Source organism: Centroberyx gerrardi, chromosome 1 (genome assembly GCF_048128805.1).
Source record: "Centroberyx gerrardi isolate f3 chromosome 1, fCenGer3.hap1.cur.20231027, whole genome shotgun sequence".
NCBI classification, from domain to species: domain Eukaryota; kingdom Metazoa; phylum Chordata; class Actinopteri; order Beryciformes; family Berycidae; genus Centroberyx; species Centroberyx gerrardi.
This window is the reverse complement of record NC_135997.1, coordinates 8,026,616-8,050,816: the sequence shown is the minus strand read 5'-3', so window position 1 is coordinate 8,050,816 and position 24,201 is coordinate 8,026,616. Positions and strand designations below refer to the sequence as shown.

General features: G+C 44.9%; 1 protein-coding gene across 1 annotated transcript in view; it reads right to left on the bottom strand.

The window, feature by feature from the left end:
• Positions 1–24,201, bottom strand: part of fbn1 (fibrillin 1) — a 64,641-nt gene that overhangs the window by 37,691 nt on the left and 2,749 nt on the right. Inside the window, exons 3-26 of the mRNA XM_071901516.2 lie at positions 23,876–23,958; positions 21,219–21,317; positions 20,125–20,220; positions 19,808–19,903; positions 14,210–14,407; positions 12,318–12,443; positions 10,614–10,739; positions 8,981–9,133; positions 8,619–8,864; positions 7,813–7,965; positions 7,595–7,714; positions 7,379–7,504; positions 7,054–7,176; positions 5,718–5,840; positions 4,730–4,882; positions 4,099–4,152; positions 3,814–3,939; positions 3,584–3,709; positions 3,353–3,472; positions 2,272–2,409; positions 2,079–2,129; positions 1,828–1,953; positions 745–972; positions 492–617 (exon numbers count right to left, since the gene is read on the bottom strand). Coding sequence (XP_071757617.1) covers positions 492–617; positions 745–972; positions 1,828–1,953; positions 2,079–2,129; positions 2,272–2,409; positions 3,353–3,472; positions 3,584–3,709; positions 3,814–3,939; positions 4,099–4,152; positions 4,730–4,882; positions 5,718–5,840; positions 7,054–7,176; positions 7,379–7,504; positions 7,595–7,714; positions 7,813–7,965; positions 8,619–8,864; positions 8,981–9,133; positions 10,614–10,739; positions 12,318–12,443; positions 14,210–14,407; positions 19,808–19,903; positions 20,125–20,220; positions 21,219–21,317; positions 23,876–23,958 — 3,116 coding nt within the window. The remainder of the gene's footprint in view (positions 1–491; positions 618–744; positions 973–1,827; positions 1,954–2,078; positions 2,130–2,271; positions 2,410–3,352; positions 3,473–3,583; positions 3,710–3,813; positions 3,940–4,098; positions 4,153–4,729; positions 4,883–5,717; positions 5,841–7,053; positions 7,177–7,378; positions 7,505–7,594; positions 7,715–7,812; positions 7,966–8,618; positions 8,865–8,980; positions 9,134–10,613; positions 10,740–12,317; positions 12,444–14,209; positions 14,408–19,807; positions 19,904–20,124; positions 20,221–21,218; positions 21,318–23,875; positions 23,959–24,201) is intronic.

Here is a 24,201-nt window from a genome sequence, read left to right as displayed (position 1 = left end):
TCAACTGGGGATGGTGTGTGTACACTTCAATACACAGTAATGTAGCTAACCAGACTGCAGGGACCGGCTCCAACAAGCCCCAAGCAGCCAGACTCCCATTAGGCTGAATGAGCTGAATGTAGACAAGGGCTTTACACCACTTTACTGTAATTAGTGTTGGCAGAGGGCTTCAGAATGAGGGATTGATGGAGAACGGCTAGACTTGTAGAGATATAGCGGAGCTGGGAAATGCGATAGCTGATGTTTGGCAACCATTCTGTCCAAAAGTAGCAGCCACATATATGGTATCTGGTACGTATCGGCAGTGGATAAAGTGCTAACCCCTGAACAACTTCAGAGTTCAAGGTCAAGGCTTTGTAGTCATTTACTCATCATTGTACGGTCTAGATATGAGCTAAAATGCAGATTTGTCAAAGTCAGTGGTTTTGACACCTCATGAAAAGTGCTCTATAAATCCTTTCGGCTCAGAGCGAACTCCGCGTTGCACTCACCAGTGCAGTTCCTCTCGTCCGAGTCCAGAGCGTAACCATTGTCACAGCGACAACGGAAGCTGCCGATGGTGTTTCTGCACCTTCCATTCGTGCACAGGCTGTTTATCATCCTGCACTCATTTATATCTAAGGGAGAAAGATGGAGTAGAGAGAGAGAGAGAGAGAGAGAGAGGAGATGCAGAGTTTAGTTTAAAAGTCCATATCTCTGTATCTATGAAACAGCCTAAGCAGCCTCTGCAGTCTGCGGAGGTACCTTTGAGGAAGGGCCTGCCGTTGATGAAGTCTTTCCCGAGGGAGAATCCTGGGCCGCGAGGACAGAGCTGGGAGTAGTCCGAAGAGCCCTTCTCTGGACATTCGTCACACTCGGGGCCCCAGGCCACTCCCACCGAGCAGCAGCAGGCGTCCACGCGGTGCTTCCCCGGGATGGGGGTCCCACAGCGCTCGTCGTCGTGGGTCAGGTAGCACTGCTCCGTACGCAGGTCTGGATGACGCAGACACAGATTTTACAAACAGAGAACACTGCAAAAAATCTCCATCTTAACAAGTCATTTAGTCTATTATTGAGTCTTAAAATTGTAATTTTCTTAAAACAAGTGAAGAAATCTGTCAGTGGGGTTAGATAATTCCACTTGTTTCCAATGCAAATCAACCGTCATTTTCTTGATAGTAGTGCAGTGATCTGCTTTATTCTGACTTGTTTCAAGATATTGACACTCATTTCTAGATCATTCCTGAAACAAGTGAAACTGCATGGGAAAGTGGAGTGATCTCTCCCCACTGGCAGAATTTTTCTCTTGGTTTAAGAAAAATAAGATTTGAAGGCTGAATATGAGACTAAATGACTTGTAAGATGGACGTTTTTCCACAGTGAATATGGCAACTGAGCGCTCTAAATTCCACACTGAATGCACAAGCATGTATTTTCTCTCATAACTCACTAGCCAACAGAAGATTGATAAACTGGTACATTTTTATTTACAAAGCCATTATTGGCAACCGCCCTCTTACTTGACCACTCTCCAAATATCCACCAATGCCTTTAGTTTAAGATCACAGTCCGGCATTCTTCTTAAAGTTCCCAGAATCAGTTTTTGGTGAAAAGGCATTTGATTATTTTGCAGGTCCTTGAACAATCTCCAGTCAAAACTCCAGCTTGACCATTTTATTTCCCTAAATCATTTCAAACAAATTATTCACAGTCTTACGCAAGATGTGAGTTCCTGTTTCTGACACTCGCATACACACTACAGATGTGACACGTATGGTTTAGGATGACACTGAGATAGTATCACACACACACAAACCACACTCATACTCACACACACACGATACCCACCGATGCATGTCCTGCCACTGGCATCTACAGTCATTCCCGAGGGACACTGGCAGATAAAGGAGCCCTGTGTGTTGACGCACTTCCCATTGATGCACACCCCGGGGAACACCTCACACTCATCCACATCTGACAACAGGCAAAGAAACAACAGAGCAACATCAGTCCCATCAACACCAATACAGAATTCCACATAGTCGCAATCAAATACAACTTCTGACTTCTTAATTCTGTGGCATGATAGCAGAACTTACCTTCACAGACGTTTCCTTTGACTCTAGCATAGCCTTTACTACAGAATGAGTCTGAAAAAGGAGGGAAAGCACACAATGCGATCTCAGTCAGAATGACCCAACGATGTTATATTGTAAAATGAAATAAGGGTAAACCTTATGGGGCAGAATAAGATCTGCATGTTGACCGACTTGGTGGCAACAGCCATCTCACCTCGTTCACACCGGGCACACGGGCTGCCCCAGGCCTCTCCCAGCGTGGCACAGCAGTGGGACTTGAGCGTCGCCCCGTTGATGTTCACCTCACAGCGATCATTGACGATCTTCAGCCAGCAGGTGCCCTTACTGGTCTCTGTTTCATGAAGCAAGATCTTATTGCTTAGATGCCAGACATTCAGTTACAAAGAATGAACATGTTGACCCACCTACCAAAATATGTTAATATGTTATTCAGTGTTTTTAATGGTTAATTTTGCATTTTCTTTCATCTGATCTCCATACGCCTTACTTTTTTTTTACAATTTAGGCATTTAGCAGATGTTCTTATCCAGAGTGATTTACGATAAGTGCAAAAGTAAAATAAGTGAACATTCCTCAAGTAGCCAGATAGTTCAGAGTGCTATGAAAACAAAAAGTGCAGTAACATTAATCAAGAAAAGTAAAGTAAGAACATCCCTCCTATCAGCAGTTATGTTAGGTCGATAAGCAAGTGTAAGTATAATAATATACTAACATAAAGACATAGTAACGACAACAACAACAACAAACAGACTGCTGATTGACTCCTACTGTAACTACTAGCCACAGGCAGGAAGAACAACACTTTCATCTCTCAGTTTGCTAAAAACAAGTACTTAATGTCAGAGAAACTGGCCCAGGTCTGGCTACATTTTACTAAAATTGATGTTGACAGCACCGGGTGCGATATTTGTGAAGAAAACACCTGAAACCTAATGGAGCATGTAACAGTGCACAATGTTTTTTAAACCATATTTACCTGCATATTACATAAATGCACAGACAATTTACTAGCAATAGATATTCTTGAAATAGTTCTAAATATAAAGTATTGTTGACATAGTTCTAAATATTTTGAATTTAAGCTATTACTGTAATAGTTATAATAATGTCTTGAATATGATCGTTTTGATTTAACCGAAGTGTGATTTTCTTTTTTATTATAAAATTGCATTTTGAATAAATTAACACTTTGTACCATTTTGGCATTTTGGTGCCATCAAATTCATTGAAGTTGAAAAGGAACCAGCAGCACTGAGACATCAGCGCTCACTTACCTATACACTGCAACCCAGAGCTGTCCAGCGTGCTGCCCGACGTACACCAACACGCAAAGGACCCTGGGGTGTTCCTACAGTCCCCGTTCACACACGGTTTAGACTCACACTCATCGACATCTGCAGGAGACAAAAACAGATATCTGAGTTTTTTGCACACCTAACATGACTGATACATGAGTTTTACTGTGATGAAGTGAGTGCGTCAGGCAGAGAGAACGAGCCCCTGACCCTCGCAGACGTCCGTCTGGGAATCGAAGCGGAATCCAGTGGGACAGTGACAGGTGAAGCTGCCTGGTGTGTTTCTGCACAGGCCGTTTTCACACAGCAGCCTGTTTATCAGACACTCGTCAATATCTGAGGAAAAAGGCAGACGGAGAGACATGAGGACTTTCAACGTGTTGCCCTTTGATATCAAACTTGAATTCCAAGTGGAGGACGTTACACAGCAGTTAACCTACCGACACAGTTTTTGCCTGTCACGTCTACCTCAAAGCCTTCATTGCAGTTGCATTTGTACGTCCTCAGCATGTTCTCACACACTCCGTTCTGGCAGAGGTCAGGGTCGAGGGCGCACTCATTAATATCTGAGGAGGCAGAGAATAAGCTGTTGAATGTCAGGGCGAGAAGAGTCTATTAGCAGTATGATTTATTTGGATGTGTTTGGTTTCTGCAAGGTCTCTGTGTTTTAATACCAGAAAATCTCATTTTACACACACACACACACACACACATATGCACGTTACCTCTTCCATCGCCGGTCGTGCCGAGGTCATTAGTGCACAGAGCCAGGAACTCAGCTGCAAGACAAACACACACAGCACGGGTTAATAAAAAACCAAAATGAAATAACAGCGTTTGAGAAAATATCACATTTGCCAAAATCAGAGAAATCTCAAAGCAAGCCATTTAATACCATGTCATTATCCATTTCCATGCTTTCTCATTTAGCCGAGATGTATATAAAACGGTCTCCTTAATGTGGTGCAGCTCTGGCGTCGTTTGATATAGAAACTTTAATTGGCAGGATTAATGAGAAGTGACTGGCTGACGGGTGTGTGTGTGTGTGTGTGTGTGTGTGTGTGTGTGTGTGTGTGTGTGTGTGCTAGCTGTGGGTATCTCTGTCAAACAACTTAAGTCGTGACTTCATCGTCACCATTCCATCATTTATGAAATCCAAGTTGATATGACAGAGAAGACAAAGCTTTTGATCTGGCTCCATGATTTTTACAGGTGTGTGTTTAATTTAACACAAAGCTCTGTGTGTGTGTTAGAGAGTCTCGGTGAGTGTGTGTGTGTGTGTGTGTGTGTGTGTGTGTCAAGGGGCAGGAGGTGGTTCCATATGTGTGAAGGGTGGAGTGATTTGAATATCCGTACCAGAGCTTTTTGGTGGGCAGGGCTGGCACGGCTCTCCGAAGGCGTATTCTGTACTGGCACAGCAGCACTCCGACTTGGTCACAGCTCCAAATAAAGGCCTCACACACTGTCCCCGCTTGTAGCCGCCATAACACGAACTGCGCATATGTGTGTCTGTTTCAGATGGACAAAAAGAGAGAGAGAGAGAGTGTGTGAGTGTGAGAGACAGTGGGAGAGTGAGAGAGAGCAACAGAAGGTGAGAAAGAGAGAAAAAAGATAGAGACAGGTGAGGTGACAGATCTAGAAAGAAAGAGAGAGAGAGAGAGAGAGAGAGAGAGAGAGAGAGAGGGAGAGAGAGCTAGAGAAAGAGTGAAAGAGAGAGAGAAAGGGAGGCACGAGTCCCTGGCTCCAATAAACAACAACACTGGGAAAATAAACGGTTGTTCTCTCTCCATAATATCCAGGGATTTGAGGCATTCTCCTGCGCTGATATCATCCTGAGCGAACTCACCCAGACAGAACAACAGCGTTTCAACACTTCCCACACAATGCACAAAGAAATGTCATTGGGGGAACGCAGGAATGTTGAAAATAAAGGCATAAACAGATCTGCTCTCCTAGTGCCAGTCGGAGGGTCTGGAGCACGAGGTGGGAGGGAAGGCAAACATAAAACATAAGGGCTGCAGGCGATCAGGATCAAAATGTCAAAAATCAATAGGACTATTGACTGTGACTGTGAGCATCTGGCTGCAACAGAGCAACAGGATGCGCTGTCAGTAAAATTTATTGTTATCGTATTGTTCCCAGCTTGATGACATTTACTTTTGCTTCTTTTATCACTGAAAGCTGAAAATATTTGTACTGCGGTTATTCTGGCTGCAGCGTGCGGAGATACGGAAGTGGAGACGAGCAGTGAGATTAGTGTCTGTCATGGTAACGAAAGTGAATAAATGGGCCGATCGTTGGAAAAACAATGAGAGCACAGAGTATCAGCCGGATGGTTACTCACCAACGCAGACCCGTCCGTCCAGCCCCACGGCCATTCCAGGCATACACTCACAGCGGAAGGATCCCTCCGTGTTGACACAGTGGCCGTTCATACACATGCCCGGTGTCTCACACTCATCGATGTCTGGCGGCATGGCGACAGAAGACAACATGGCAGAACCAGGGGGTTAGGGAAGGTCATATCACAAGGCGCTGTACTCCTGTTCGGCTAGCTGTATGTCTTCAGCACGCTAATTATTTCTGAATACTCTATAACCTATTAAAATAAATCATTTTTTTTACTAAAGCGGCGGTTACTGAAGTACTCAGACATTTGCTTCATTGAAAAGTACAGCCAAAACTGTAACACAGCTTGAGCTTTATGACCTCAGTTAAGAAAACAGCCTTCCTCTCCCGTTGATCCCATCAGCATATTACAATAATTATCATAATGAGCGTAAACAATGATATGGCATGCGTGCATATGTATGTGTGTGTGTGTGTGTGTGTGTTCTGTCTGGGTGCGTTGGGGGACAGAAAGCCATTTTCCTCAGCTGTAGATGGAGATGAGGCCCCGCAGCCCCTCCAGACTACACATTTCATTAATGACTGCGTACATCAGCACCCTTCGCCCACGCCCTACTCTCCTATTTATTTATTCAGCTATGACTTAGCCAGGTCGGTGTCTCTGAGATCAAACGTCTGTATCCGAAGCCACATGGTACAAAATGGCTGCAGGTTACACACTGGAAACACCATTCTTCGGGGGCTTTTTGTTGACTAAATGGGGTTTTATAGATCCGTTAGCATTTGAATAACTACTTGAATTAATTAATTTCTCTTCAATGCTATTTGAAGAATCATTTATGGCTGCATGCAGCATCTGATGTTGCCATATAGAACCAAATGGTAGTTTTCTTTGATGGTTTGGCTTATCCTGGTGTAACTTTGTATCTTCCAATCAAAGCCAACATGCTTCTTCCATTTCATGGGAAGTCCCAATCCTTTTTTTTTCTAGCAGTGAACAAGTTTAGGGAAGGCTGTCTGCTTAGTGCCTCTCAGAGCAGGAGGGCCCCAACTCCCCACATGTCCAGCTGGCCTGCCAGGACGCTCAGGGATTTTTCCAGGGCTTTTAGGGGGATTTTTGCTCTGTGTGCTAAGACGCACATAATAGAAGCACTAACACGCCAGAAAAGTAGCCACCTTCCAGGCTAGCTAAACACGCTGGTCAAAACAAGCTGCTCAAAAAACATATGCTAGTGATCCAGCCAGTGAATGTGAGAATGTAGAGATGTGTAATTGTTCATCAGAAATGGTGCAATGGTGCTGACTGGCTGTGGGCCGTCTAACAAACACACCTACACACATGCGTCCGCTTGTGTCCAGCAGGAAGCCTGGTTTACAGATGCATTTGAAGCTGCCATCTTCATTGATACACAATCCATTGAGGCACATGTTCCTGATCAGACACTCGTCCTGGTCTGGGGATGAGCACAAACAAAGTGATAGATTTCAATTCACCTAGAAAATGGTGCAGTGGTTTCGTTTTTTAAACCATCGCCTCCAACAAGTCCATTACACATACACATTACACATGGCCACCCATTACACACAAATACCCTTAAAATGTGTCTCTACTCAATAAATGTACATGTCAGAACTTGACATAGACATGAGACAGACCTTGACAGTTTCTGCCATCTGATGAGATCTCAAAGCCGGCGTTGCAGACACAGTGGAAGCTGCCTTCAGTGTTCACACAGCGGCCGTTGTTGCAGATCCGCCCATTGGCCACACACTCATCCAAATCTGACAGACACAAATAAGTACAGTTAACAAACACTTACTCTTTGTCTCTTTGTGTGTGTGTGTGTGTGTGTGTGCATGTGTGTGTGTCACCTCGGCACTCTGTCCTGGTGGCAGTGGTCTGGAATCCAGCAGGACACTGACAGATGTAGGAGCCGGGGGTGTTGACGCACTCTCCATGTGCACACGGGTTCCTCTCACACTCATCGTCATCTTTGAGAACAAACATAAAGCACATACGCCTTCATTACCTTCATGCACCTCCATTTTGGTGCTCTGTAAACTTGTTCCTCCGTCTCTGAGCCGCTTACCGATGCACTCTCCCCTGGCATCCAGTCTGAAGCCCATGTTGCACTCACAGCGGTATCCAATGCCCGGAGCAGGGATGCACCTGCCATTCAGGCAGAGGTTGCGGTAGGCCTGGCACATGTTGGTGATATTCTGGGTTTGGATAATAACAGGGCCTGACAGAAACATTCACACATATATAGCATCTATAAAATGCAATGACAACAAATCCACAGCATCTCTGTATTCCTCTAGCATGCTACCCGAAGAAAGTAAAGTTTGTCATATTAATGTGCAATATATTTTTTCCAACAGCAATTGGGTGAAATGTACTAACAATCTGCATATATCAAACAACATATTCAAAGAACTGTAACATCTTGCATTCCTGCAAATTCCAAAAACCATTTGGTATGCATGTTCAAAATGGAGGTCCTTGCTTGTCGAAACATTGGTTTTGACAATAAAATTTGTTGCATTGGAGCTATGAGTGTGCAGCGACGTTTTTCATTTTGATGAATTCTGCTTCTGCCAGCCAGCACCTCACCAGTATAACTGTGCGTCTGCACTTCTTCTTTTTCAAAATGGAGGTCCGGTCATGAATACCAGGTTTTATGGTCAAATCTACATGAAGTCTCAGCCATTATGGGAAAGGTAACAACCACACAAACACATAAAAATAGATTATGTGTACTAATATATTTGATTGGCTGAGAGATGTGTGTGGTATTTATTCATCTATTAGTCAATTTTAAAATGCCTTAGCAGAAGAGATTCCTTACCTGTAGTCAACAAAAGTACCAACCACAGGAAGCAGAAAGTAACACACCTGATGGAGGAGCAGGTTGTATGGGTAGTTGTCCTGGAAACGGGCCTGGACCTTGGCCAGGAACGACTGGAATTTGGCCGGGAAAAAGTATGGGTACTTGGCCGGGAATTTGAGGAGTTTGGCCAGGAATTGGGCCAGGACCTGGGTAGATCCCGGGAATCTGGGGGCCCCCGGGGACATGACCGGGAATCACCCCTACACCGGGCCCAATACCAGGGACCTGGATGCACAGCTTCTGGTACTCCTCTAAAATACAAGCGTGTGGCAGAGAGCGAGAGCAGGAGATTAACTGTGTGTTGGGACATGAAGCAAGAGACTTCTAGAGACTTCAATCATGCCATGTGAGTGGGAGTGACCCTCACCTGTTCCACGAATGGGACACATTTCAGGGGTGGAGCCGTCAGACCAGCAGCGCCCACTATCACAGCAGCACTGCATCTTGGTCAAGAGCTGGGAGTTTTGGTTGGCACAGCGCCCGTTCAGCAGGCTGGCATAGCAGTACCCACCACGAGCATCTGGGAGACACAACACAGCATCAAGTCAGATGAAATAACCACGGTACATGTCATATGGCATATGTTATCTGCATGTTTAGAAAACTGGCAAGAGTACAGTCAAAAAACAATCGCTGCTTCAGTTTTTCCATCTCTTGGAAGATAAAAGCCACTTCCAATGGCCATCACTTCCTAGTTATGAGAACCTGTCATATCCTGTAAATCCTGGCACTATACATCAGCATGACTAACACTCTAGTTCCCTGTTCACATAAATATATCATCTCTCGTTTCACACCAAGCCCATCCAACTTGTTCACGTGGTGAAACTGAGAGGCTCCACTAACGATTGCTTGGTTAAGTTCTACGAGAAGTGAAGCCAGCTCCGGGTTGGTTAGAGGAAAAAACAGTCGGGCCCTGGAGGGGCCGGTGTGGATGTTCCTGCTAGAGTGTTGCTGCATGGGAAACAGACTAAGATGTTTGGCACAACAGTCTCTCTGGAGCGGAAGACTCAGACATTCCTTCCTCACAAACATCCTCTCCTAGGGGGGTGCTGTGTGTGTGTGTGTGTGTGTGTGGGTGTGTGTGTGTGTGTGTGTGTGTGTGTGTATGTGTGTGTGTGTGTGTTTGCATGTGTTCATGTGTGTGTGCATGTGTGTATGCCTGCGCGTGCATGTGTGTGTACATCAAATGGGCCACTGTGACCCAAATTCCTCTCAGGTCCATTTTGGGTCAAACTGAGCTGAACCTGCAGTGATTTACCGAGTCTGTGTGTGTGTGTGTGTGTGTGTGTGTGTGTGTGTGTGTGTGTGTGTGCGTGTGTGTGGGTGTGTGCGTCTGTGTGTGTGTGTGTGTGTGTGTGTGTGTGTGTGTGTGTGCGGGTGTGTGTGTGAATGTGAATATACACATGGTTTTTCGACCTCCCACAATATGGATCGCTGGTGGTGTTCACTGACACAAACACACAAACAAACACACACACACACACACACACACACACACACACACACACATTTGACTCCTTCCAGCCACTGCCTGACAGACGAAAGCGGTCGAGTCGGCCCTGTGGCCTCTGTCTCTGTCTGTCTCGCCTTGGAAAGACCATCTGAGCCTCTGTTTGAGATATCAGGCTGACACTGAGCTCTTCCCCAGACCCTATAATATCCTCTTCACAGACGCAGGAATGCAGGTATTCACGGTGAGCACAGTGTGACGTTACACGTTTCTTCTCTCATCACCTCCTCTCCTCGGTTCGAAGAGAATATAGCTCATTGTTGTGGAACTAGAGGCAAGCAAGCGACTACTGACCTAAATTCTACCAGCTGGAACGTTGGATAGCTTTCAGTTCTTTCTGCGCTCAGTGCCAGGCATGAAGGGAGGAGAACCAAAAAATGGGGAGGAAAGTGGAAAGAGAGCGAGGCGGCGTCTTTCTTGCTCAACTGCTTTGTCTAATATTTTATCCACACTATCAACGATTAACCAACGCAAATACAATACTTACCGATGCACCTGGAGCCATCCACTGGTGTGAAATATCCCTGGGGACACTTGCAGAAGTAGCTGCCAACAGTGTTGGAGCATTCGCCTCCACTGCAAAGGCCTGGGATGTTAGCACACTCATCCAGATCTACAGAGGAGAGGAGAGGAGAGGAGAGGAGAGGAGAGGAGAGGAGAGGAGAGGAGAGGAGAGGAGAGGAAAGGAAAGGAGGAAAGGAGAAGAAAGGTGAGGAAAGGAAAGGAAAGGAAAGGAAAGAATGGAGAGGAGAGGAGAGGAGAGAGGAGAGGAGGAGAGGAGAGGAGAGAGGAGGAGAGGAGATACAAGAGGAGGAGAGGAAATATGAGAGGAGGAGAGGAAAGGAAAGAATGGAGGGGAGAGGAGAGGAGAGGAGAGAAAAGGAAAGGAAAGGAAAGAATGAAGAGGAGAGGAGAGGAGAGGAAATATGAGAGGAGTAAATGACGGACTGTCAATTGTCTGACTCATAAGATTTGTTATCATTTTTCCTTTGTTTTCTTTCCGTTTTATTTGTTGCTGTTTCGTTTTTTGCTGATTTCATGCTGCTAAAAAGTGCACAGTAATCAAAACTGAAGATGAAACCGATTAAACTGGAAACTAACTTGAAAGTTGAATGTCTGTGAGAGTGACTAGAGCACATGCTGGCAATGACAATGGAAATAGGCATTGTCACAGGATATTGAATCCAGGACTTCTGTAGCTGCTCTGCTTCTAGGACCGCTAACCACCAACTGCACATCACAATGCACAATGTCTGTTAAGAAATATAACTTAGACCCATTTGAAATGTCTTTTACACAGTCCAGAAGTTTTCCGGCAATTATTTCTGGGCATAAAATAGCACATTTTTCACTCTGCAAATGAATGCCACAAACCCCTGCTCAGTCTGTTTCACTAGATCCCAACCCAGCAGAGTTAAGCTTGGTCTGGAAATTGTCATATGCATTTGTTAATAAGCCAATATTTTTTACAGTCTTAATATGTGGTGAAGTGAAGTGGTTCTTTATTTATAGAAGAACAGAAGAGATGCCGAGAGCAGGTTTTTATTAAAGATTTTTCTATTTTACTGAGTCTCTCAGTGGTCTTAAATTGAGAATGATGTGATCTGCCAATTCTGCCAGCCAATCAGAAATAGACTATTAGACCCTCCAGCTGAGAGAAGAATTTCTTAACATCCTATCCAATGCTGCACATGGCCGCAATCTTCACTGATTGCCGTCTCTTGACTGATATATTGACATACCAGTACACTGAAGCTGGCTGAATATCTGTTTTTGAACACAAACATTCAAGTATTAGAGGAAACAAAATGTCCAACAAATCAAATCAGTGTTTGATTCAAGCCTGAGGATTTTTTTTATATTTTTTTTTTGGATTAGCTTGAGTCAAACAACTGAGAGAAAGCAGAGCACGGCTTTGGTTTAATTAAACTTATTTAAAGGCGAGGGCAAAGTGGCATATGTGTGGTCTTTTGCCGCACAGTAATAATCAGGATGCCACGACTGAGGTGATGTTCACCACAACCCATCGGATGTGGTTTCTAACTCTGCTTTCGCATTGTTAATTAGGAAATTTCAGACTACTAAAGCTCTTTCAATCTGCTCAGTTATGGGGCGAGTCGTTCTGGGATCTCACTCTGGATGTCAGTCATTTCACAGTTTTAATATGATGATTTGCAGGCGCGATTCTTACCTTCACATTTCTGTGTGATCTCATTGAACCTGTGGCCAGCAGGACATTTACATTCAAAGGATCCGACTGTGTTGATACAGTTTCCTCCTTGACAGAGGCCTGGGATGGCCTGGCACTCATCCACATCTGCACATACAGAGCATACTGTTAATACCGACCCTCACACACACACACACACACACACACACAGGACACGGATTCCCTCAGTGTATGAAATAAGAGTAACGACACAGCGGTGGCAAAATAAAGGCAGTGCAGGGTCAAGAATGCAGCACACAGACTTACACATCACATTAACACACAAACAAATCCACACATGCCTGGATACGCATGGATTGAAATTGGGTCTGTTAAACAGTCTGGCTCCGACTTTGCTGTGACCAACAGACTGACAAGGGAATGGAGAGAGAGAGAGAGAGAGAGAGAGAGAGAGAGAGAGAGAGGAATGTCTCCTACAGGAGGACCAGAAAGGGAAGCCAAGTCGACCAAGGAAGAAGGAGAAAGAGGGAGGGAAGAATAGTTAGAGAGCGAGAGGAAGGAGAGAAGACAGGTCTACAGTCAAACAGATGGTTATGGTTATGAGCACATACAGTAAGTAATATAGATGACGGCACTGTGCAAGCAAAGGGAGACACAATGAAGTCAGGCAGGGACTGATGACTTAGTCACACCCAGCTGATGGTCTACATTACCCATCCAACACTTTGTCTGTCCGTACATCCCTTACAACACATGTGAAAACCTACACGTGAATTCAAAGCGCATGTGATTTTTGGACACATGTTGGTCTTCATATGTGAACATGTGAAATTTCCCATTTCCCCATGTGAAAATGACATTTTCACCTCTGAATTGTCTCTTTGCGTGTGAAAGTGAAACAAATACTAACATATATATTATGTCATTTAGAAGATGCTTTTGTCCAAAGCTACTTACAATAAGTACATTTTGTCAACAGTAGTCAAACCGACCGTATATCTCTCTTCTCATATATCTCAGTCTATACACTGTAAAAGCAGGTGAAAACGTGATAAAAAAAAAAAGTGTGACAAAAACTTTTTTCACCTATGATTTGAACATCTGAAGTAAAAACTGAATCAGAATACAACATGAAAAAAAAACATGAAAACAGCATGTGTCCAAACCACTTTGAATTCACATGTGGCTTTTCAAGTGTGACTTTTCATCTATCTATCCATCCATCCATTCCAACAACTTCTTCCTAAACTATCTCTAGTGGGTCATTTCTGGTGAGTCTGGGACATCCCCACTTGAACAAAACTCCTACTATGATTTCCTGAGCCTGAGTCCCACGGTAAGATTAAATTTACTCAATTTGGGTCTGAGGCTGAAGAGCTGTAAGAACCTGTGACCTGATGCAGTGTCCCAGAGAACTGCATGTTCCTCTGGGTCCTGGCTCCGGTCCGCCTCCCCTGCAGCGGTCCTAATGTTGTTGGGTCTGGAGCAGGCAGGCAGAGGACTGTCTTACCAGAAATGAGCTCTCACACGTGGCACCGCCACTGACCCGTGTTACTGACTCTGACAGTCCCACCGCAGTGGGTGTCTGCGGGCATTCCATACACATGTGGGGGGCGCTGCCACCCACCCCAATTTAACCCAATTAGAATTAATCCTCTGGAAAGGGGGCGGTGGGTAGAGGTGAGGGGAAGAGAGAGGGAGCGGGGTAAAACTGGACGAGGAGGGAGAGAGGTGAGGAGAGTGAAGGAGTTAAAACAGGCAGAGAGGTTGGAAGAGGCACTGGGTGATAACTTTAAATCAAGAAGGAGGGGAGAGGGAGGGAGAAACAGAATGACAGAGAGTGAGAGAGAAAGAGAGAGACTAAAAACAGAAAGAGAAACAGAGACAGTGAGAAACACAGGCCGAGACTTTACCTTGGCATGCTCCGGTGCGGTGGTTTGGTATGAACCCTCGTCGGCAGGGGTGCGGCTGGGCCGGGCACATCTCACAGGGGTGACCCCACGCCCGTCCCACTGTGGCACAGCACAGAGTCTTTGTGCACACAATGCCTGTCAGCTGTCCTTGACACATCTGGTTACTCACTGAGGCAAAGCACGGCCCGGTCCGGTAGTCTACAGAGGCAGAGCAAACACAGGCAGGAATCTTAAAAAAAATACACGCAAACATTACATTCGCTCTACAGACACTGACCAAACTTAGTCTCTCTCTTTATTTCCAGCACTAATACTACGCAAAAAGCAAGGTTTCATGTTCTGTCCTGTCTGCAACTAAACAAATATCTGGGGGATTAGTTAAGTGTTGCATTTGACTAGCCAGTCAAGGAACATGAAGAAGAAAGAGGGAAACTTGAAAAAATAAATTCTATTGCTTAATTTTTTGGCTAATTAGTCATGAATGTTAGATTAAAACAATTTATGAGATATTTACAACAAAAACTGTGATGATGAAAGCCAAAGCCAAGTGTTGAAAAACTCGACTGAAAAACCTGAACTTGATTCTGCGAGCGAATGAGGGAAAACAAGCTTCCTGGCATATAAGGACAGAAACACTCAAACCTAATGTAATTTTGCACAACATTTAATGCTAATAGCTGCTACTCACTTTCATGCGATAAAAGCACTGCACAGCAGACAGCAACACACTCTATAAAGAATGCATTGTCTGTTCCTGGCATTTTAATCGGTCTGGCTCTCAGGTGCACTGTGTGTGTGTGTGTGTGTGTGTGTGTGTGTGTGTGTGTGATAGAGAAAAGCAGAGATAGGGAAGAGGTCTGGAAAACCTTTTAAAGTAGCGTGGGCGGCTGTAGAGACAGAGTAAGTAATAGACACTAGAAAAGAGTACGCAAGGACACCCACACAAGGCCAAAACGCATGAAAAATCTGTCTGCTGCAAATATTATACCGTCATTAACTTTTTAATTGTCTATACTGCGTTTTCGGGATGAAGTGGCACGCTTCTCGCCGTCTCTCCCTTAATGTGCTGCTTTGTAATTACTTTCCAGTAATACACAATCTGGGGAATAGGTCATCATTCCAAAGGCCGGTTGAGGCTGACTGACAGGGTGTGTCTATGGAACACAGTAGGTGATTTCCACACTCGCTACAACAGCCTAGAATTAAAACTAAATAGCTCGCGCTAAATGCGAGAGTTACAGAGTGCGAAGAAAAGTCCCTCAACCCCGATCCCTTCATCTCTCCTCCCCTTCAAACTCTTTTAAACCCGAAATCCCTCTCTATCCCGGCGCCCGCACGCTTCCATCCCTCGCTTCACCCTTCCCTCCTCTCCCTCCCTATACCACTCCTTCTTAATTGCAAACTCCCCTCGGATTTAATATAATCGCAGAACCTTATCAGGCGAAGGATTGAAAGATGGCGAAATGGATAGAAAGAGAGAGAGAGAGAGAGAAACAGAGAGAGAGAGAGAGAGAGAGAGACTCATCCCTCCCAATAGAATCTGGACGCGATCCAACGGCAAAAATCATTTCCACATTTCACGGCAGACAACAGACAGCGAGAGGAAAGAGGGAGTCCCGTTCCAACATTGCAGTCGTTTAAAACAAACGAGACATTGTGCGTTTCCCGTGTGGACCGGGGCCCAGCCCAGACCCGTCACGTGCACCACAGCCTCCACGGGTCTCGCTGCCTCTGGCACCAGCACTGTGTGAAACAGAATTGGGTCATCTCTCTCTCTCTCTCTCTCTCTCTCTCTCTCTCACTCTCTTTTCCTTTCTCTCTCTCTCTCTCTGAATCGTATGTCGTAGAGACTGAATGCTTTAGCAGCCGTAAGGATCCTTACTCTACTCCGCTCCTTTCGGGAGTGACGAGCTTTGAGACAAGGTTGAGACAAGACTAGTAGCATTAGAGCGACGCTATAGGCATCTACTGTATCTACTGACTTACCCAGAGCAACAAAGGAATACACCGTCTATGGGGAAAGCAATTACAGGGGCTATGGAAACTTTTTACATGGCGCCCATATAAATTCAGTACAGTAGACTGTATAAATAGAGGACCAAGGTTTCCCTTTTCATCAGATTAAGGTTTATGTGTTATTATTGTCTGACTGCCACACATAATCCATCTGACATAATACCTGCTTATTACAGCTGTTAGTGGAGGAGAGCGAGGGCTAGAAAGACACAGATCCAAGCATGAAACAAAGCGAAGAGAAGCGCGCCACTTAAACAGTCAACTGAGGTAAACAGGGAGAGGCTGACAGCTGTAGGGTGAAAGTGGTGTCATTTCAGCCGTCATCCTCTCTCTCTCTCTCTCTCTCTCTCTTCCTCTCTCTTCCCCCCTCTCTCTCTCTCTTCCTCTCTCTCCTCTCTCTCTCTTCCTCGCTCTCTCACTGTCTCTCTGCGAACTGCATACAGCTGGGGGATCCACCCATGTCCTGTACATCTGGGAACAATCGCACATGTTCACACACACACACACACACACACACGCACACACGCACAGACACACACACACACACACACAGGGTCTCAGCCAATCTCCAAACCCCTCATGCGCAGTCCAGCCAGAGATGAGCTCAAAACAGACAAAAACTTTAGAAAAATGCTTTCCTTTTGCTTTCTGCTCTACTTTTGGAAACACTTTTGCATATTACTTGTCTCGGGGAACGTGCATCTTAATGTGGGTCGGCGTGGCTGCGCGGCCGAAGCGTTTCGACTCTCATTAGCAAGCGATTTCATGTCAGCACAGTTCCAGCCGCTACGGTACACAATGGAAACGTTGGCTTCCTCAAAAGACCCGTGAGTTTACACACAACAACAGCCTCGGTGTGAACAGGGGGGAAACCCGTCGGGAAGTGGGTCAAAAGAGTTTCCTGGATTAACTCCAAATCATTTGTACACACACACACAAAAAAAAAATCAGTCCACCTTTTCCACATCCACCCTTCCTCTCTCTCTCCGCCCTTCAGGTTGTCCTCACTCGCATACTGTAAGTCTCAAGCATCCTTCTGCCTTGCATGTGAGTGATTTTCGCGTGTATGTGTGCATATGTGTGTCGGTGTGTGTGTGTGTTTGTGTGTTTTGCGTGTGTGTGTGTGTGTGTGTTATGGGGTCTGATATCTGGGTGGGACCTTCCCTATGGACAAAAGGCCTGTCAGCACAACTCTCTGTCCTCTTAGGGCTAACAAGTAGAACACACACACATATTACACACGCACACACACACACACACACACACTGTGAGCTAAGCTGATGGGATTGGTTATCTATCTACTGAGGTTTGCAGTGGGCTGGAAAAGAGCCTGATAGGGGAAAGTCAGTGAGGCATTCAGAGACAAGAGAGCCCCTCAGCTGACTGACTCCTCCATCCTTCCCTGACTGCTGACTTATCGACTGTGTAATTCACGTGTTGCCATGTTTCAGACCAGCCTTTCACCAGCCGTCCCAAGGGAACTCAACGGCGTCACACTGAAAGCTCAGTTTTATTGTTTCATAGCTAACCGAGTCTGCAGCAGGAACGAAGGGCCCTGTGTGTGATCGCGACTGCGGCTGGATCCCACCAATCCCACATTCCAAACCCAAATCACATTTGCAAGCAACAGAGAATACGTTGATCTATCAGGCCACATTTTCACTGCAGTCAGCTGTGCCGGCTGGTCAGCAGATCGCGATTCACTTCAGCAGCATGCAGCTGAAAGTCACACAGCTCTGCAATAGCGATGTGTTCATGTCGAGCGCTCATAGTACCGGGATGTTTCCATGACCACATCCAAGAAAACCTCTGAGTCCTGAATCCAGCTAGTTCTCCCCTCGTCGGGTCACGTGTTGTGGAAAACCTCCTGGCCTTGCTAATGTGATAAGATCAGGCCCTAATGGGGCACCGTTCTGTAAATTGCATTAAAAACACTGTGTGGGTGTGTAAGTGTGTGTGCGTGTGTGTGTCCATGTATGTGTGTATACATGTACTGTATGCGTGTGCTTGTGTGTGTCTGAGAGCACAATGGCTTTCCCTTGGGAGGGGATGGATACCAGCCAAGGAAATTCCAGTGAAAGTAACTTAACCCAAAATGCCATCGTATCCATTGGCCTACTTTCTCTACCTCTCTTGCTGTAATCAAATGCAGGATGAAGGACCAAATACCTGATATAAATAAAACAACACTCTGAACTGGCTAATTCAGGCAAACACAGATCATGAATGGCACGGAGAAACCTGGCAACACACAGCGGCAACACCTCGATTTACCACATTTATATTCAATTTACAGTGTTAAGGTGGATGAGTGGAGATGGTAGGCGGTCTCCAGAGAGCTTTCCCAGAACAAATAGCATGTGTGCACACACTCACACCCACACACACACACACACACAAATAAACTGTATGTCTGTTTCACACCCAGGAAGAGATCAATACGAAGATGTAGCAAACCAGAAATAAAAACTCTTCACTAATTTGGCACCAAACAGTGAGTGGCCAGTTTGCATGCTAGATGAAAAATCTGAGTTTTAAAACTAGACTTGGTCAAACTCTGCCTGAATATAATTTCTTCACCAGAAACCAATATCCTTGAAGCAGAATGTCTCTGCGCTCAAAAACATCACCAGAGCCTTTCTCAAATTCCTTAATATTCCCTGATACTTATGATCACAGACCTGGTGGTCAGACGAAATCTAAAACCTGACGGAAAAAAAACAAAAAAAAAAAACACTGCTTCATTCGAGGTTTCTCAACAGTCTCACAAAACCTCTGGCCAAGCTTCCACAGGAAAAGAATGGAAACCAAAGTCACAACATATACAACTGTGCTAAAGTAGATAAGGCCTGACGCTAACCCAGCGAGCAAACAGATAGCGTCGGGTCGAAGAAAACACTAAAGTAAACCAGAGGACTCGTCCTCCCCCCGGCCCGACTGACAGGCCTTTAAAGCCTGGGCTCGTTAAAAGGGATGTCAGTAATTAGGAGGTCTGCTGCCAATCCAAATATTAGCTTTACAAGGTCCCCGCTCTGACCTCCACAGGTCATCACCACCACAGACCCCCAGCACACACACTCAACAACACTCACACACGCCTGCGTACGCGGCGGCACACACATTTTGACTCACAAACACATCGCAGGCCGCTCTCTGTTTGCGTGTGCTTGTATACTTTGGAGACTTTGCTCACATGTGCCAGAGTTCAACCACAGGAGGTTGGGAGGTCTCCGGTTTAACAAACAACACACATTCAGAAAGGCATTACATTCCCCAGAGCATCGGTACACAGCAGATGTGGAAAATAATGGTCATTTCTGAGCTCAGGCTTGACATGCAAATATTCCACAACAAACCACATTCCAGGAGCCGGTGGTATGACTAAGCAGGAATTGTCTTAGTCACAACAACAACCGCCATTCAACATCAAGTCACGTTTTCACAAAAGCAGCGCATGTGGCTTTAAAAAAAACACAAAAAAAAACAAGCAGGCAGTAGTAAGTAGTAAATGTGGTGCGCAAAGACAGTGTGATGTAAGATGAATGAGAGGATTGCTGACTGCTGCAATGTGGTGCTCATTACCTCTCTCGCACTGAGCCCCAGTAAAGCCATAGGTACACACACAGCGGTTAGGAGCCACGCACCTTCCTCCATTAAGACAACCGTTCTCACATACCGCTGGAGAGGAAAAAAGAGAGAAACACACAGTAAAACAACCTGAGAATGAAGACGCTACCGAGTGATGTCCTGAGGGAGGAAAACCTGAGGTGACATCATTGAGAAAGTGAGGTTATACTGGATGCCCCTCTCTTAAATCAGTCTAAAAATGTGTTAAAGTCAGTTAATAATGCTGAAGTTGAGTTACAGTGGTCATATAGAGTTTGTAGGGCGATCCTTACGTTGACCACAGTGGTTTCCCACGTAGCCTTTCTGGCACAGGCAGTGGTCCTCAGCACATGTTCCCCCGTTCATACAACGGATATTACAGTGCTGGACTGTGGGTAGGAAGTCACACACACACACACACACAGAGAGAGAGAAAGAGCAGTACTAGGGTTAAACTCACAGTACAAACAGACACTCCAGGTTTGACTTACAACGTAAACAAAATGCGCTATGAGCCATGTTTTTTGAAAGTCACACACAGATATAATTTTCCTAGAGGTTTATGGTGTATAAACAGATGAGCACATTGGGTAGAAGTGCTGTGAGCTGCAAGAGAGCAACATGGAGGAGATGTTGACTGTGGATCTCTTCCAAAGCACACACACACCCATTCTGCTCGCGCGCGCACACACTCACACACACACACACACACACACACACACAACAAGCCACTTTCAAGAGATGGACCGCTATTTTCAAAAGCGTGATTGCAACACAGATCAATTGTTGCAATCTTGGGGCAGTATCAAGGGATGTTTTCAGGAAATTCTTTGGCTTAGTATCTTTAATTCTTGGACTGTGCTAGTTAGTGTCCATTATTCATGATGAGCACAAGTACTAAGAAAAAGGATGTGGGACTCATCAAACACAAAAGACACAAAGGCACAGTGCGGTCTGAACGGAAAATCCGTGCCAAAAAACAATCTCTTTCATTTTTGTTCTACAGAGGAGAAGATATCACAAGACTGCGTTTTTTTTTTCTGTTTTGCATCATCTTTCACGGCTTGTCTTTCACTGCTTGTCTGTTGCTGTTGCTGCTTGGTGATGAAATGTTTTCCTTAAAGTTACAGCTCTTTTTTTTTTCAAAAAACACCAAGAAAGGGGTGCGGTCTGGGCTGTGCTTTCCAAGATACATTTCTCATGAGTTTCCTCATAAACTCATATTTACATAAATCATGGTATTAATGTGTTTATCTATTGGCCAGGTACCAATTCACCCACCCATCTATGCATACTATGAACTGAAATCTATCCAGTTAGTGAGCTTTCAAAGGAGTTCCCCGTGTAAAGCAGTGTGATATTGGGAAGGGCGAGGTGGGTAAAGTACCTGACTTGGATCCACAGGAGGCGGAGATCTGGCCGTTGGGGCAGGTGCACATGTTGGGTCTGGAGCAGAAACCGTCTCCACATGAACTCCGGCAGATTGCTGCAAAGGAAAACATGACAATTCTTCAAACAACACAGAAAAAAACCCGCTGTAAGGTGCAAGACAAAGTGCCTCGCAAGGAGCACAGAGGCACAACACACACACTGCTTCAACTTTATGACCCTGCTTGACATAATCAGCCAAGCATTTTCCTGATTGTGCTCGAGAGAAAATTCAAGTTATGTATCTGCTGCTTGTCAGCCTGTCTGCCGCAGGTTTCGAATTTCAGGTTACAATTTCATATGGCAACTTAGGCCATGAACTAAACCTCATACTGAACTCTCATCTATAATAGTTCAAAACTGAAACAGACCAAAGTCCAAATATGGCCAAATCTTTCTTTTTTAACCCTCATCATGGTTAAGTTATAGGAGCCCACTTGGCAGTGGCGCTGAGCTGTATTTTCTTCTTTGTGCTTCGTCGACATTCAGCTAAAAGTCTAGTTTAGTCGGTGCTGGCTGTTTTGAGTCTGTTGTTCCCTTTCCCACAGACTGTTGTTGGCATGGTCCCCTGCCCCCAGCTCCCATCAGGTAGAGTCCAGCCACTGACCCCTACTCCCTGAACCCCACTGCTAAACAATGTCATTAGAGCCGCTACAGGCATCCGGCCAGCCAACCAGCCAGACTGCAATCACACAACTCTACAGGCTCTCAGACCTTCCTGTCTGCTGAGAGAGAGACAGAGAGGGAGAGAGAGAGAGAGAGAGAGAGAGAGAGAGAGAGAGAGAGAGAGAGAGAGAGAGAGAGAGAGAGAAAGAAAGAGGACAGAAACCAGAAACACAAAACTGCTATCAGAATACCAAAGATGTATAAATGAACTGAAATTAAAGGGCAAGTCCTGTTTTTTTTTTTTAGGTCATGTTCTCCGGTTATCGCCACACAAACATAAGCAACACTTACGCCGCATGACGCACTGCTTACGCTAAATTAATGGGAGTCACAGGGACTGCTGCATCGGGTTAGGAAATTGTTGATCGAATCTCGTTTAATCAACTCAAATCAATAAGAACATTTGGTTTGTGCTCGATTAGGAGGATATTGCTCAGATTTTTAAACATGTCGTGATAATAAATGAATACCATTTAGCATTGGCCAATTTTGTTGATTCTATGTTATGAAAGAACCAAAAAACACCATCCGGTTTCAATCGGTCTGACTAGACTCAATGATCTGAATGCAACAAGAATTCTGAATGTGGTAAATGTTTTCTCATTATTTGAAATGTACTGTAACACCGTCACTCACTGGTCTGACCTGTAGGGTTCTTACTACAGACTGCCGAAGCATTATACTGTAATCTCACTGAACAAGTACAGATTCTGTATAGACTAATCCAACGGCACACTCATAAAGATGACATATAATTTGTTCTGAAAGCGATAAGAGGATTGTGGGAGTTACATAAAAATATGTAGCCATGGTGTGATTCATAGTTAAAAGTTACATTTTCATAATAAAACCACTTATAATTCCTTTAATTAATTAGATACTGCTCAATAAAGAACAGAAATGATTTGTAGAAAATTATTTTCTTAAGTGCTCTAAACAGAAATTGAATGGACAGAATGTCCTTCCACTGTTTGCTATGGTAATTTGGCTAGTACAGCATAAAATGGTGATTATGGAATTTTAAGGGTAAGTTGCTATGGTGACAACGCAAGGCATTAGGGTCGTAAAGTGTGTCACACTTGCTTGAGAACTGTGCAGATGTGTCTGTTGCATGAGTGCTTAGCAAATCTTCAAAACTCAACTGATAGCTGCTGTTTGCGCCCAGGTTAGCAGCTTTATCAAAGATTATGCTTCTCTCGCTCACTCTTCTTGTCAAAATCAGCATATTAGCATAGCTTTATAGCCCCTTAAATACTATAAACTAACATAGCCTACCTTTAGTGAAGAAAAAAAGTTAGCATTAGCTAACGTCAAACAGCTAACGGACATTGGCTGAAACAGATTAACTCAACTGTAACCACTTCCACTAACTGCACAGATGTCAAAACTTTTGACCTACTTAAAAAGACAGCAGCAACTTGTAAAATATCTCCACCTAGTGGCGGCATGAGTGAACTTAATTCAGCTACAATGCCAGTTTTCCACTGCTTTGGTCCTTGCTGCAAAACCTCTCACCTCAGCGACTTGCCGTAAGTAGATTCATACAGAAGCTAGCCCAACGGTACACATGAAAATGGCTGCCACTCCAACCATCCAGGAACGTTGATGGGAAAGACGGTTCTATTCATTCAAGTTCTGTGGCTCTACATCAGTGGTCTTCAATCCTGGACCCCAAGAGTGACTACTGCTGGTTTTCCATCCTAACAGGTAGTAAATCGCAGTTAATTGCATTCACCTTGCATCCCAGGTGTAAAATACTCTGTAATTAGATGGCTACAGTGAAAACCAGCAGAGCTCTGGGTCCCGAAGCCCAGGATTGAAAACCACTGCTCTGCATGATGATGAAGTCTGATAGCACACAGGTATAGAGCAGTATATTGTCTGACCTGAATTTGCCTCTTAACACCCACAATGCTGAGGTGAAAACAGATGAAATGTGGTGATACTCACGCACGATACACTGGTTTCCTCCAGTCAGAGTCTTCCAGCCTGGGCAGCAGTAGGCGTTGTTCCTTGAGCCGCACACATTGGGTCTGAGGAAGAGGCAGCATCAGACAATCAACAACGCATGTCGTACAGTACAGACCACTCTACTAACAGAAGTTTAGTAATTATTAATCCATGTAGGAGAAATTCTCTCTTAGCTTGGCCCCCTCTAGAGCGCAGGACAGCTGCAGAACAGCACATCTGGAGGAGGCAGGAATTTGGTGCCTTGCTCAAGGAAAATTCAGCAGGGTGGCTGCTTACCAACATGGGACTTGATCCCAGGTTGTCCA